The 14,326-nt window shown below is 34.6% G+C and overlaps 1 protein-coding gene across 8 annotated transcripts in view; it reads left to right on the top strand.

Moving 5' to 3' along the window:
- The window catches only part of RALYL (RALY RNA binding protein like), a 717,288-nt gene that overhangs the window by 651,956 nt on the left and 51,006 nt on the right, over positions 1–14,326 (top strand). For all 8 annotated transcript variants that reach the window (XM_024251522.3, XM_024251539.3, XM_054561801.2 and 5 more), the window contains one exon: positions 5,875–6,032. In XM_024251522.3, the coding sequence (XP_024107290.1) occupies positions 5,875–6,032 (158 nt within the window). The remainder of the gene's footprint in view (positions 1–5,874; positions 6,033–14,326) is intronic.

Raw genomic sequence — 14,326 nt, forward strand, 5'->3', positions numbered from 1 at the left:
GTTTGTTTGAAAATAACAGCATGGTACACTTGACAAATGGTATTATTTGGAGTCAGAAGACATAAATTTCAGGCCTAGATGCACATGTGTTGACTGGTTAAGCTTGGAGAAGTCATCTCTTTTTTGTGCCAGTTTCCTTCATGGGCAAAATGGCTTAACACTACTGACCTTACAGAATTATAAAAATTAAATGAGAAAATCATTTTAGTGGCTTATAACCCCACAACAACCATTTGAATGTATTAACTTTTTAATTACACAAAGCTGTATACAAAATATAGAGTTAGCAATGTTAGACAAAATACAGAGATTATATTAGAATCAAAATATTGCAAAAGAGATCATTCATCAACTTGCCTTTAAAAGCATGTTCAAGACGTATTTCCATGTGATCCAAGGAGAAAACTTCACAGAAAACCTTGGAAAATTTAATAACAAATAAGAGCAATGGAATTTACCCATTTACTGGTCCCAGGTGGAGTGTGCCTTTTAAAATTATTTTCTGATTCAACTGTAACCAAAGATTTATTTGAAGTCAGAGTAGAAATTATAGGCAGAGTTTATGAATTTTGAGTAGTTTAAACAGTACAAGGAACAGATACACTACCAGCCTATAAGAATTATTTGTGTAGATTTCAAATCTATCCCTTCTTAGAAATGAATAGGCACCTTACTTTGGTTTTATATACTATACATCTGTCAAAGTTAAGCATAATGAAAAGGAAGGCTGGAGGTTGAATCAAGATGTGGAGCAAGATCTTCTCTGGTCCTCTGGTTATTGATCTTTGTAGAGCTACTGAAAGGTCCTGGTGAGAATATGGCCCTGAATTTGTTCTCAGGTTTTGCCTCTGGGTAGCCCAGAAATTTTAGCCCCCTAGGGAAGACCAAGTATTTTTGTTAGCATCAACTACTTAGTAACTATAAGTTTTGATTCATGAACAGGGAAAAGCAAGAATTGTTTTCATGAGGGCAATTTAGAAAGAAACAGGTAAATACCAGAAAATGTTTAAAGTTACTACTAATCTAAAATGAAAATTTAATATTCAGTAATAAAATGCAACACACATATTACATTTTCAGTTTCTTTTCTTGTGTTTTAAACCACGTTTGTTGACAGTAAAATATAAGCATCAAGTCAGAAGTTTAGCCATCAGGTAATGATTTATTAGAATGTGGTGTATCTACCTGAGAAAATGCCCCACAGCCATTAAAATAAACATTACAAAGACCATTTAACAGGCCTGAGAAATGTTTTTAATATAAACCAAAGAGAATGAGTTAGAATACATGACTGTACATATATTATGTTTTCAATTATGTGAAAAATATGGATGCTTATAGAAAAAAGATTAAAGGATTATAGTAGTTGTTCTGGGGTCTGAGACTTAGAGTTGTAGTTTTTTTATGTACTTTTTTTTCCCAAAATATTACTTTATTATTGCTAAAGCTTAATAATAACAAGCTCTTTTTTAAAAAAGACACTTAAAATAATGTTTGCTGTGTTAATATGCCTTTGTCCAAAAGGCACTTAGTTTTTAAATTAAATTACCTTTGTCCAAAAACAATTATTGTTTAAGAACGGTAGATGAAATCAAATGTCCTTATCCTTCCTAGAGAAAAGTTTTCTATTTTATCAAATAAACTACTATTAAAATTAATATTACCAGTTTTTAGCTTTTGCTAGCTAAGAAAGTTACATATGTCAGATATTATTTAAAGCATTAAAAGGCAAAATAAGAAAAGGGTACATAGAAAATAGAAACGTTTATTAAATAAAGAAATTAAATTCTCAAATTTTCTCCATGAATTGGTTTTATTAAAATTGGGCTGAATTTTTTAAATTTATTACTTGACAGCAGGTGTTTTAGCGTTTTCACTGTAAAATGGACCTTGAGGAAAGAATTATTATTATATGTTTGGCTTCATTATAAACCATTATCTATTTGTTGAGTAAGTATTTGGGAGAAAATTATCCTGACCAAGAAATATTAGGGAAAATTAAGGGCTATTAAAGGAAAGGAGTGGAAATATAACTCCAAAGGGTAAGGAACAAGAAAAACAGGAAGAATGAAAAAAATTAAAGCTTTTAACTAGCCTGGAGGTTTAGATTCCATTTAATTCTGCTGGATTGCCATTTCTGCTGTCAGTCTATAATCTTAAATGAACTAGTTCCTTAGTCTCAATACTATTTGCCAATCTAATATTTGATAAAGGCAAAATTTCTTTGATTTACTGTAGGCCGAATTCTGATGAGAAGGCCAATACCTGTCTTTCTTGGGCTGCCTTCCACCTACTCCCCTCTGTATTTTGAAGAACCCCTATATCCCATATCTTGCAATCCCAGAAAGCCTTCCCCGCTTTCTATCCTTGTCTTGTTATGTTTTTGTACATTAGGACAACATCCAGTCTTCCCTCCTTTTATTTCTAATTGACTCAAGAGTGCCCAATGAAAATTAAGAAAGTCTTCAGCTCCATTAAAAGTTGTAAAATTAAAAATTATGCCCTCGTGTTAGCCCATGTTACTGGTGGAGGATGTCCAGGTTCTTGAACAAATAATTGGGCAAAATGCACAAACAAAGGAAGGAAAGAATGAAGTAACAAAAGCGGAGGTTTGTGGAAAATGAAAGTACACTCCACAGGGTGGGAGCCAACAGAGCATAAGGTCTCAAGAGCCTGGTGACAGAATTTTCTGGGGTTTAAATACTCTCTACAGGTTTCCCATTGGTTGCTTGGCGTACACCCTATGTATATTAAGTAGTGGCCCACAATCAGTCCGATTGGTTGCAGGAGGGGACCAATCAGAGGTACTTTCAATTTTTCATCGGCCATGTAGAAAAAGGTGGCGGGATGAGGAGGGGTGCAAAGGGAGTAGCCTCTGGTCCTTTCATTACTTGGGCGTGGAAAGGTGGGGTTTTCCTTTTTATTTAGTTCTAGGAAGTCAGCATGAAACAGCCTTAGGTTCCCTGCCTCCAGACCCTATTCTCCTGCCTCACCCATTCCCAATTTTGTTTTGTGAATGACCTATCACATTAAAATATTTAAGTCCTGATGCTGCCCAACGTCCCATCAAAGTGGAAGAAAGAATTGGTAAAACGTTACCCGATTCCTTGGTGAAAGTCATCCAGACAGGCTTGGTGGCTCATGCCTATAATCCCAGTATTTTAGGAGCCCAAGATAATCCCAGTATTTTAGGAGCCCAAGTTGGGCAGATCACTTCAGTCCAAGAGTTCGAGACCAGCCTGGGCAATATGGCAAAATGCTATCTCTACAAAAAATACAAAAAAATTTAGCCGGGTGTGGTGGCATGCAGTAGTCCCAACTACTTGGGAGGCTGAGGTGGGAGAATTGCTTGAGCCCAGGAGGCAGAGGTTGCAGTGAGGTCACACCACTGGTCTCCAGCCTGGGTGACAGAGTGACACTCTGTCTCAAAAAAACAAGAGAGAGAGAAAGAAAAATAGTCATTTTCCTTTGAAGTAGCTCACCAAAATATTCAGAGAACAGGCCACTCACCATAGGAATTTATACCAAAGGAAAGTTGTTTAGTAATGTACCAGGTATATTACTAAAATGTATGCCCCATACTAAAAGCATATCATAAATACAGTGAGCAAGTATGGCTCTTTCTCAGCATAAGATCAGGCCATGCCACCGTTGGAGGTTTGGTAATCCTTGGCTGGGGGAAGCAATAGAAATATTGATAAACATTTTTGTTTCCTATAAAAATAGTATTAAATTACATTGCAATTAAAGTAGCAGTGAATATAGTGAACTTTACTTGCCCTGTATTTTTACTATAGCACTCTTACATCATTGTATATTTTGATTGTGTTTTAGAGATTTTCTTAACCCAATTTATAGATTGGCTTGTTTAATGAACCTGTAAAACTACACATTGGTGTCCTAGGGAAACGGTCCTGCTGAAAGAGCTTGCCTTTCATTTCAAGCAGCAACTTCTACTCTAGAAGAGATCAGTCAATTGCTATATTTCCTTTTCGCTCAATAGTTTTGGGTGTTATAGCTCATGCAAAGTGGCTTTGTATTTTGGTTCACTGACTTAAGGTACTCTGTGAATTCAACTTATAAATAACTAATGTAGACCTTGTTTTGTGATTGAAATGAGGGGCAGGTCTAGCTGACCCTTTTGATTCTCAAGCCCCTAGTGGTATGGATGATATTCATAACCCTCTTCAGCCTCATCCTGCCTGTGCTCTTTGAAGTAAACTATTATGTGTTGACATCCATGACCTGTTCTTTGCTAGCTGTTCTTCAGCTCTAATGGACTTTGCTTATTCACAGAAGATGGCACCTCTCTTGAACTCTGTCTCATTTCATTTCTTTTCCTTTCCAGATATCTCTTCGTTTTTCCCCAGCATGTTCTAAATCACTTTTGAATACCCTAAGTCTCTAATGTAGGAGATATTCTTAGTACTAAGGAATTTTGCTTTAAATTTGGTTTAATAGTGCTTTTTGTGCTTCCCTCACCCCACAGTATAATAGTTTTAAATGTCTCTAAATGAATATTTGGAAACCAGTCTATCTTAACTTTTATTATATTTCATATATTATTTCCTAAAAAGAGACGATCACATTTTCATCTGTATGTATAAACAAGATGTAATTTTATGAATTAACCTATTATAGAACTTGGGTTTTTTTATTTTCTTCCCATTCTAGTTTCTCATTTCTGACTTTCATATTAGATTGTTTTTATTGACTGTTTTAAAGCAATTATAAGAATGTAATCCAATATTTTATTCTGTCACAATAAAATATATAACAATCATAATTCTGAGTCAATAATGCTATTTTCTTTATAGTGAATAATGTAATTACATGTCTAGTTCACTGGAAAATAGTCATGGAAATGAGGAAATGTATCCCAGTATTTTTTCATTGACCTTTTAGGTTACTCAAATGTGCTGTCATATAAAAATTTGTTGTATATGTGGATGCAGTACAAATAATATGAAGCTTCTGAATCTATGAATTATATATTTTTATAAATGAGTTAATCCTTATACCTTGATTCCTTTCATTGTTTAATAGAAATTAATTGATTGTGGTGAATATCATTTTTCACTTTTCAGCAAAGGTTTTAAGTTTTATTGATTTTTTGTTAAATATGCTTGTAATATCTAACTATAAAATATCTCTAGTCTCAATTTGCGCATCTAGCAAATGGTCGGAATAATTAAAAGATATCTTGATAAATATTTCCCACCGTGAGTAGTCAACAGTTTTATCCTCATGCTAGCTTCATGTCATTCAAACTGTCTCCTTTTGTCTGCAATCAGAGGAGTCTTTGTTACTGAAAAGATTCTTAAAGTGAGCTGAAGCACCATATTGATTTGTCTCTCATAGCTGTTTTCTTTAAGCTGGTTTTACTTTTTATCTTGCTGGGCTGTTTACTGTTTGAACAGTAATTTTATTTCTTTGTTCCTGTTCTGCAAGATCTTTTCCTCTTTTAAACTAATGTGCTAATAAGTGTTTGATGTGTAAGAGGAATATTTCTGTTCATAAGAAGTGTAAATCTATTTTACCAAGCAAAGAAATATATTTAGGAATGAAGGTCAGCATAATTTCAACAAATTGCATGGTACTGTTGGAGCAAAGCTCCTAGTCCTTTCATACTTTACAAATGAGTTCCTCTTGGAGGTCACACTCTAAAGTCCAGAAAGCATAGACTTAGCATCCTATTTTCTTAGTGAAAATTAAATCTGCCAATAAATACCTGCATCTGAATATTAGAGAACAGCAGCAGAAAGAAAACATTTATTGAAATTTTCTAACAGGCCATTCTGTTAATCATTTCACATATTTGATAGAACTCTCGGGCATCAAACCAACTCTTAGTCCCATTTGTGTTTTGTAAAGGTTATTTGATTACCACGGGCGTGTGCCTCCACCTCCCCGTGCAGTAATTCCACTGAAGCGTCCCAGAGTGGCAGTCACAACGACTCGCAGGGGGAAAGGAGTCTTTTCCATGAAAGGTGGATCGAGATCTACTGCCAGTGGGTCAACAGGCTCTAAATGTAAGTAATGTCCTTCATTTTATTTCTCTTTAAAGAAGGGAGTGATTAACTATCATTGCACAAATGCCTGTATTCAATAAATTAACCAGATAGTTATGAAGGGCCTGCTATGTATAAAGTATTAGAAAATCATAAGATGGATAAAAAATGGTCCCTGCTTTCCACCATACTGTGTTGCAGTAGGGGAGACAAACACAAACATGTCTAACAAAAATCCAGGACCAATTTGAAAAGTATTTTATCAGAGCAAATAACATTGTGCTCTTGGCTTAGCTTGTGATATATTAAACTACTGAAATATAATATGTTGCTTTTAATGAAGAAATAATTTTACTTCCAAAGGGAGTGCATAAACTGTCTTTTCAGAGAAACATACAAAATTAGTTTATGGTTTGAATATTTGAGCAATTAAGAGAGGCAAACTATAGAGATGTTAAAAGCATAATTTACCATACCATGATAAATTATAAGATATATGTATCTGAAGATATATTTAATGTCATAAAAAGTAAAATAATATTTGCATAGTTTCACATTAATTAGTAAAAAGCAGTGATACAAACTTTCCAACTAAACACATTGCTAAATTTTTATGTGGAGTGATACAGAAAAAAAATTTTATTTGTTGTTAGAATATTATTCCTAAAGAGAAGATAACAAAATTTCCCATATTCCTTGAGATTGCCTTTTATCAGAAAACAAACAGATAATAAGCTGATCAATAGGTAAAAGAATAAACACATAGAGAAAGTTGGGAACACTATATTTCATTGATTGAGGTGACATTTGAGTGGAAACCTAAAGGATGTGAGGAAAAGAGAAAGTGACCTTGAAGCTGTCAGAGACAGAGCATTCTGTGGAGAGAAAGCGGTCAGTGCAGAGACCTTAAGTTGAATAGTCAAGGAACAATAAGGAAGCCAGTGTGGCTGCAACAGAGCCGAGCCAGAGAGAGAAAGTCTGGCTGGGGATCAGGTCAGAGAGTTAGACACAGGGCAAGTTCCAATGCAGCTTGGTAAGCCGCTGTTGAGACTTGGATTTACTCTGCATCCCAACCATTTAAGACAAGTAAGGCAAATAGTATTATCCCAGTTTTATTGATGAGTAAACACAGAAAGTCATATAGCTAATAGACATAGTAAAGTCTCTTAGTTCTTATGCCTATGTGCTATCTGCTGTAGAACACTACCTTTTATTTCAGCACTATACTGAGAAGGAATCACTATTGAAATACTTTGTTTTTACAAAATGCAGTTCAAAATGCAGGAAGGTACTGATGCTTCTGAAAAGGCTAAAGTTTGTTGTACTCAACAAACTTTGTGGACCTAACTAAGATAACTTCAATAGCACAGTAAATAGATTTATGGATTTCTATGTAATTATGTATTCATGTATCTATTCTGTAGATAGATAAATATGAATTCCGTTTTGAGTCTTAGTAATAAAAGGAGTTTCTGCAGCAACTCGTTGGAGGTTAGGTCACCCCAATGTGGAGTATACACAAGTTTCTATCTCTCAAAAAGTCTCCAAGTGTTGAAAATTTCAATGACTTGTTTCTTACATTGGAAAAAATAAACAACGAAGGGATTTTTATAGAAAGACAAATTGCCAAAGTCAGCTACTTGGAGAAATAATGTGAAGAGACTTTACAGTTTGTAACCATTACAACATGTAACATAAGAATCTATCCTTAAGTCCAATGGTAAATCACACATGAGGTTTAATTTCATCTTTTCTTTCTGTGTGTGTTTGTGTGTGTGTGTGTGTGTGTGTGTGTGTGTGTGTAAGATGCGACAGTCTTGAAAAAAGGCTAAATCTGAAAATTGGACTACTAAATACAAACTAGAGATGCTTTGAAAGAAATGTGGTGTGTTTTATTTTTTAGCAGCAATCATTCTTTGGAACTATGCATCCTAGAGTTTCTCTGTTATGCTGGAAAGACATAGATAAGCAATAGGTAGAAAGATAAATTATGGGATAAAAAGATTTTGTAAGGACAATCAAGACAAATGATCATTTAAAATCTATTCAGCATATTATAATTGTGTTAATTTTACTTACTTTTGTAAAGTGATGTATCTTTATTATATTGAGGTTAAATCAAAAGGAAATGTTTCATATAAAACACTGGGGAAAATCACTTTAAAAGATTTATCCTAAGGATTAAATCTAAGCTTGGAGGTAGAATAGTCATGTGGCTTCCAGCATCAATAAGATAGCTCCAAGGGATTACCGCAGAGAGACAGGCAAGCCATAGGCTATAGGTGCAACCCCAGTAAGATACTTGAGTTGGGGAGCTTGGCGGGCCTGGTTTACGTAGTAGAAGAGGGGCCCCTGGGCCTGCTCCAAGCCAGCCCTGCAGCAGAGCTTCTGTGTAGTAGTCAATGTCATGGTCAGTCACATCCCAGAGATTACCCAGAAGCAAGGGGCAGCCAGCCATGATGTACTTGAGCATGATGCCAGCCCCCTGTTATTATAGAAAGACAACAGACTGCTCTATTCTATTCATTTCATATAGTTCTATAAATTTAGAGCTCAAGTCACAAAAGCTAACTGTTGATTAGTGTTACTTTAGTGAAACATTATAAAAATGTATAATTCATTGGCAAGCATAACTAGAATCATGATTTTATATTCTTTTTAGGAGCATATTGGCAGATTACATTATGTATACATATATGTAAATAAAATATATATGTGCATGTATAAATATTCATTAATTTATAGTACTTTTTATAATTAGGTTGGTTTCTGGGAATAACAAAAGTTTCTAACTCAAATCACAAATGAAAAGTATCAGTGAAGTTTAAAATATACTATGTTAATATTGAAATAATTTGAATAAAGATTTACTAAGGTATATATCTTACTCTTTAATTAATAGCTGTTTCCAGCATTTAATGGTTTGGCAAGTTCAGAGGAGGAAATTAATGTTATAGCTTGGATAATTTGTCATTTCTTATTTCAGAATTTGTAATATGACTGAATTCTGCTAAGGAGAAAACTATATAAAGAAAAATATATTAATGTGATAATTTACCAAAAATGAATACTGATAAGCATTTAAAATGAATTGCTTTAAATAGATTGCCACTAGGTATTTCTGTCCCTTTTAAAATCAAATTGAACTAAAACTATAATCAACTTGTCCTGTTCTGACATCATAGAGTCATAAAATAAAGAAAATGTGATATTGCAGATTAGCATTTTACAAAAGAGAAAACATGAATATCAGTGAGCTTTAGCTGTAGCTTCTTAGTGGAAAAATTGATGCCCTCTGGAAAAAAAATATTCGATCAAATCAATTTCTTTAAAGAATTAATTTAAATTCTAATGTCTAACAAGAAAGACTCTAGTAAGTTTGAATGCCTTTGGGGACCTGTCAATGCACTTTCAGTGACAGAATAGGTGACAAACTAATATAAATGCCCTGAAGCATCTAACAGGAAATTAAAGACAGTTCAATTAAAGTTAAAATTGAGAATTTATCCCCAATGCTAAGAAGGCTTTCTTATGTTGGGTTCCTCCCCTCAAAAGTATGTGATTGAAATACAGAGATAAAGCATCAACCAGAGAAATAATATTAATACTCAGCAACGTATCATTAAACATTCCCATCCATCCATTATCCTAGGCAAAGTATATTCTGCTTTAGAGATTTTTAAAGAGAGAACGTACTATCAGCCGGAAAGGTTAGAGAAGGCTTAACAGAGGATTTTGAATTGAGTTTAGATGAGCCAGTGGATTCGGAAAGATAGAAAGAGATACTTGCTTTCTGGGAGACAGGATCTGGGTGGAGAAGAACAGAGGCTTTCCTGTCAGATTGCCTGGAGTGGAGACTGTTCCATAGTATACCACCATGGTGGCCTTGGGGAAATCCTTTAACCCCTATATACCTCTAATTTCTACCTGGAAATTGAAAATAATATACTGTGTATCCAATAGTTATTGTAAGAATTAAATTACTTATGTATATAAAATGCTTAGGCACATAGTAATGTTCAATGAGGTTAATTATTGCTACTACTACTATTATTATAGCAGTTAAGAGTATGAAATATGAAATTGCTGAACCTAGAATCCAATAGTGCCTCAGCCATTTATTATGTGTGTTTTGCAGCAAGGTACTTGCTTGCTGTGCCTTAGTTTCCTCATCTATAAAATGGGAATGATAATCTTACTGCCTTCTCTGTAGAGTTGTGAGGATTGAATGAGCTAGCACATGTAGAGCTATTAGAACAGTGTCAGCTAATATAAAAGCCTTAATAGATAATACTGTGACAGTAAAAATAATAACTATTATTATCTGAAGTAAAGATTTACTGCTAGGAATGTCAGTTAATAAACTGAGGACATTATTATTAAACAAGATATAAAAATGGGTAAAAGGATAATGAAAAACTGTGCAGAGTACTGAAGGGTTTGGATTTCATGCAGGGCCAAGATAAAAAATTCTCAGGAAAGTGCTACCTGCTCAAAATGATATTTTAGGACATCTGTATGATAGGTGGCATTAGTTGGCGAGAGCTGCCATAACAAAGTACCACAGTTCGGGTGGCTTAAACAACAGAAATTTATTTTATCACAATGATGGCGGCTGACAGTTGGAGATCAAAGTGTCAGAAGGCTTGGTTCCTTCTGATGGCTGTGAGGTAAGGATCTGTGTCAGTCCTCTCTCCTTGACTGGCAGATGACCATCTTCTCCCCATGTCTTCACACTGTTTTCTCTCTTTGTGTGTCTTGTCTAATAAATTTCCTCTTGTTATAAGGACAAGTTTAGACCCCTCTATGTTGCAAGGGCGTCACCTGTCCTCTAACTTCAGGCCAGTTGTTCATTTTTTTATTATAGGACTTACACTTTTCTGCTTCATGTTATAGTTATTTGTATGCACATCTAATCTTTCTATTTTCAATTACAAATTCATTCAAGTTAATTATGCTTTGCACAGATTATACTCTTAAACATTTGTGAAATGTGACATCACTACTATTTTTGCTTTTTGCATTTTACTTTTCGTCATACATTTTATAGTTGACTTTGAACCACATCTTTAGAAATGCTACAGCTCAGAGAAAATTAGTTACAGAATATGTTGCATCAGTCGGTGAAACAAGGGGACAAATTCTGGCCTACACTCCAGGGTCTAAAAGAAATCAGTATGACATGTATTTTCAAGCTATGTGATCTGAGATCTGCTACTTCTGTTACTTAGAAGGCTGTTTTTGCTTGCTGAAATCTAAAGTATCTTTTCAGTCATAACTCAAAAATTCATTCTTTTGTGACTATTTTCACAATCAGTTATCATCAAAATTAATTTAGCTTTTCTCTTTGCCCACATAGCTGATACAAGTTCAATTAATCAGCACCTAACACAGACAGGTACTAATTTTCCATTGATGAAATAGACATGAGCCCTGAGGAACTATTTCATAGACAAAATAGACATGATCTTTCATTTTCAGGCACTTATATCTGGTCAGAGGCAGGGAGGACCAGAAAATTTAAAAATGGGAGATAATTTCAATATCAAGTGACTGACAGAACATTTTTACTATTTCTCATTTTTTGTATTTTATATGTATAATAATAAATTACTTACATGTTTCTTGTCTGTCACTAGTTATATAGAGTCCATGAGACCAGGGAGGCAGTTCACCATGATGGGCAGTGGGGGGTTGGAAGGTAGGACCTAAATACCCATGGCTTTGGAGTCACGTAGCCCACTCTAAACTTGAAGTGTTGCCTATTGGCTAAAGCAATCTTTTTAAAGAACATTTAAAAAATTTTTTTAGAAATAGAGTAGAGTATCACTCTGTCACCCAGGCTGGAATGCAGTGGCATGATTGAATAGCTCACTGTAACCTCAAACTCCTGCACTCAAGCTATCCTCCCACCTCAGCCTCCTGAAGAGCCAGGAATACAGGCGCATACCACCATGCCTGGCTAATTTCCTTATTTTTTGTGGAGACAGGGATCTCAGCACGTTGCCCAGGCTGATCGTAAACTCCTGGCTCAAGCAATTGTCCTGCTTCAGCCTCCTAAAGCACTGGGATTAGAGGCTGAGCCACTATGCCCAGCCTGCTAAGCAATCTTAAACACATTACTTAACTTCTCTAATCCTCACTGTTCAAATCCAAAAGTAAGTTTAACAATTCTGATTTGCATATTGGGAATAAATTAAATGATACACTTGCAGCTTCTAATGAAATGCAAGATGAACAGATGCAGATAGTAGGCATTTAATGAATACTTATTGAATAAAATCCACTCATTCTCCATTTCATTTTCTAAAAAATATAGAAAGAATGGGTATAGATGTATGTAGGCATAAGTATTATGAATACATACATATGCATATATATGTAATTCCCTGTTCTAGGAAATTTCATCTATGGGGTGGGTGATAACCAGTTGCTGCAATTTATTTTAGCAAAATGCTTTAAAGTTTGGCTTTTGAAAACTATTTTCTAGACCAGCAAATTAGCCTGTTCGTATTAAATTAGCTTAAAAAATTGTATTATGTATTATGTTACAAGGGTATCACCTGTCCTATAACTTCAGGCCAGTTGTTCATTTTCTTATTATAGGAGATATATATATAGAAAGGGACAGATGGAAGCAGAGCAGAGGCGTTGAAGTGATCATGATAAAGAGTTCCGGGAACCTTCCTTTTCTTTTTCTGAATATTATTGAATTAAACTCAGTGATTCCTTGATCGTATTTTTCACATCAATTGAAGCTGCATGGCACAATAAAAAGTGTAGAATTGAAAGTAAGAAAATCTAGGTTTGAGCCTAAACTCTTACCTGTGCATATCACATGACTTTGGGAAAATCATGTACATCATCAGATTCTCAGATTCTTTATTGTTGAAATACTGTATTTAAAACTGATTTATAAATTAAATGATATGCGCATTTTATTTATTTCTTTGTTTTGGACATTCAAATAATGTATTAATGGCTGGGGAAAATAAATAACAAATTAATGTGATTTACTGTCAAAGTCCACATGATTATAAACATTTTTCAGTTTTCTAAATAGTTGATAGGAAGCATGGTATTGGTAAGGGAGGTTATATAATTATCTAGAGCAGGGTTTCAATAGTTTGGCATGATCAGCATTTGGGGTCAGATAATTCTGTGATGTGGTGTGGGCTATCTTGTGCAGTGTAGGATGTTGAACAGACTAAATCCTCACTAGAAGCCAGTAGCACCACCCCCTCCAAGTTGTAACAAGGAAAAATGTCTCCAGACACAGCAGAATCTCTCCTGCAGAGCAAAATCACCATGTTAAGAACCATGGATCTAGACAGTTAGCTGAAACTTCTTTATTTACCCTGAATAGACTTGACCCAAAGATGATTAAAATAAATTGAAATATTTTTGACCACATAAGTCAGAAATGCACAGATTTTTATATAGACAGATGGTATCATCCCGTGTGCCTAATACTCTTTTTGGATTATATCTCATGTCACAGCAGAAGGCACAATCATTTTGTCAACTGTATCAGAATGTAATAACATTTATCACCAAATCAATGAACTCTACAGAGAGAGCAGATCTGAAATGACTTAATGTGACTTATTTTTTAAAACAAAGATACTACAGTGATAGTGATGCAACCTGACTTCTATTTCTCTAGTGTTCTTCTTGCCTAAAAATAAGCTAAAGTAATTTGTCCTAAGAACTTTGTAATTTTTTTAATTTATCACTTTGCTGATTTTGTTTGGTAATTCTAAATTCAAGCCCTATAATCACTCATAGAAAAACAAGTTGTCCTCAACAAAACAACCAGAGATTTTTATTATGACAGTATGTTTGCTTTTGTATATAATTTTTTTTTTTTTGAGTCAGCGTCTCACTCTGTCATCCAGGCTGGTGTGCAGTGGCGCGATCTCGGCTCACTGCAATCTCTGTCTCCTGGGTTCAAGCAATTCTCTGCCTCAGCCTCCCAAGTAGCTGGGATTACAGGTGTGTGCCACCAGGCCCAGCTAATTTTTGTATTTTTAGTAGAGACGGGGTTTTACCATGTTTGTGTATAATTTTTGACAAGATTTTTTTTGTGGTAAAATTTATCTAGAGAAAAAGAGCAAAAGATATTTTTCCTGTGAAGATAGTATTACCAATGTCTTCTAAAATATCTGTAATGTATGTATATACGTTCAACTACTAGAGAATAGTAAGCAAAAATAGGGATTTAATATAATTCACTGTGCAGGAGAGAAGTTGTTAACAGGAGGGGAAAAAGTAGAAAACAAAAGCAGAAGAGAGCTAGAAAGAGCAGTACATGA

The sequence above is a fragment of the Pongo abelii genome, chromosome 7, assembly GCF_028885655.2.
Source record: "Pongo abelii isolate AG06213 chromosome 7, NHGRI_mPonAbe1-v2.0_pri, whole genome shotgun sequence".
Classification (NCBI taxonomy): domain Eukaryota; kingdom Metazoa; phylum Chordata; class Mammalia; order Primates; family Hominidae; genus Pongo; species Pongo abelii.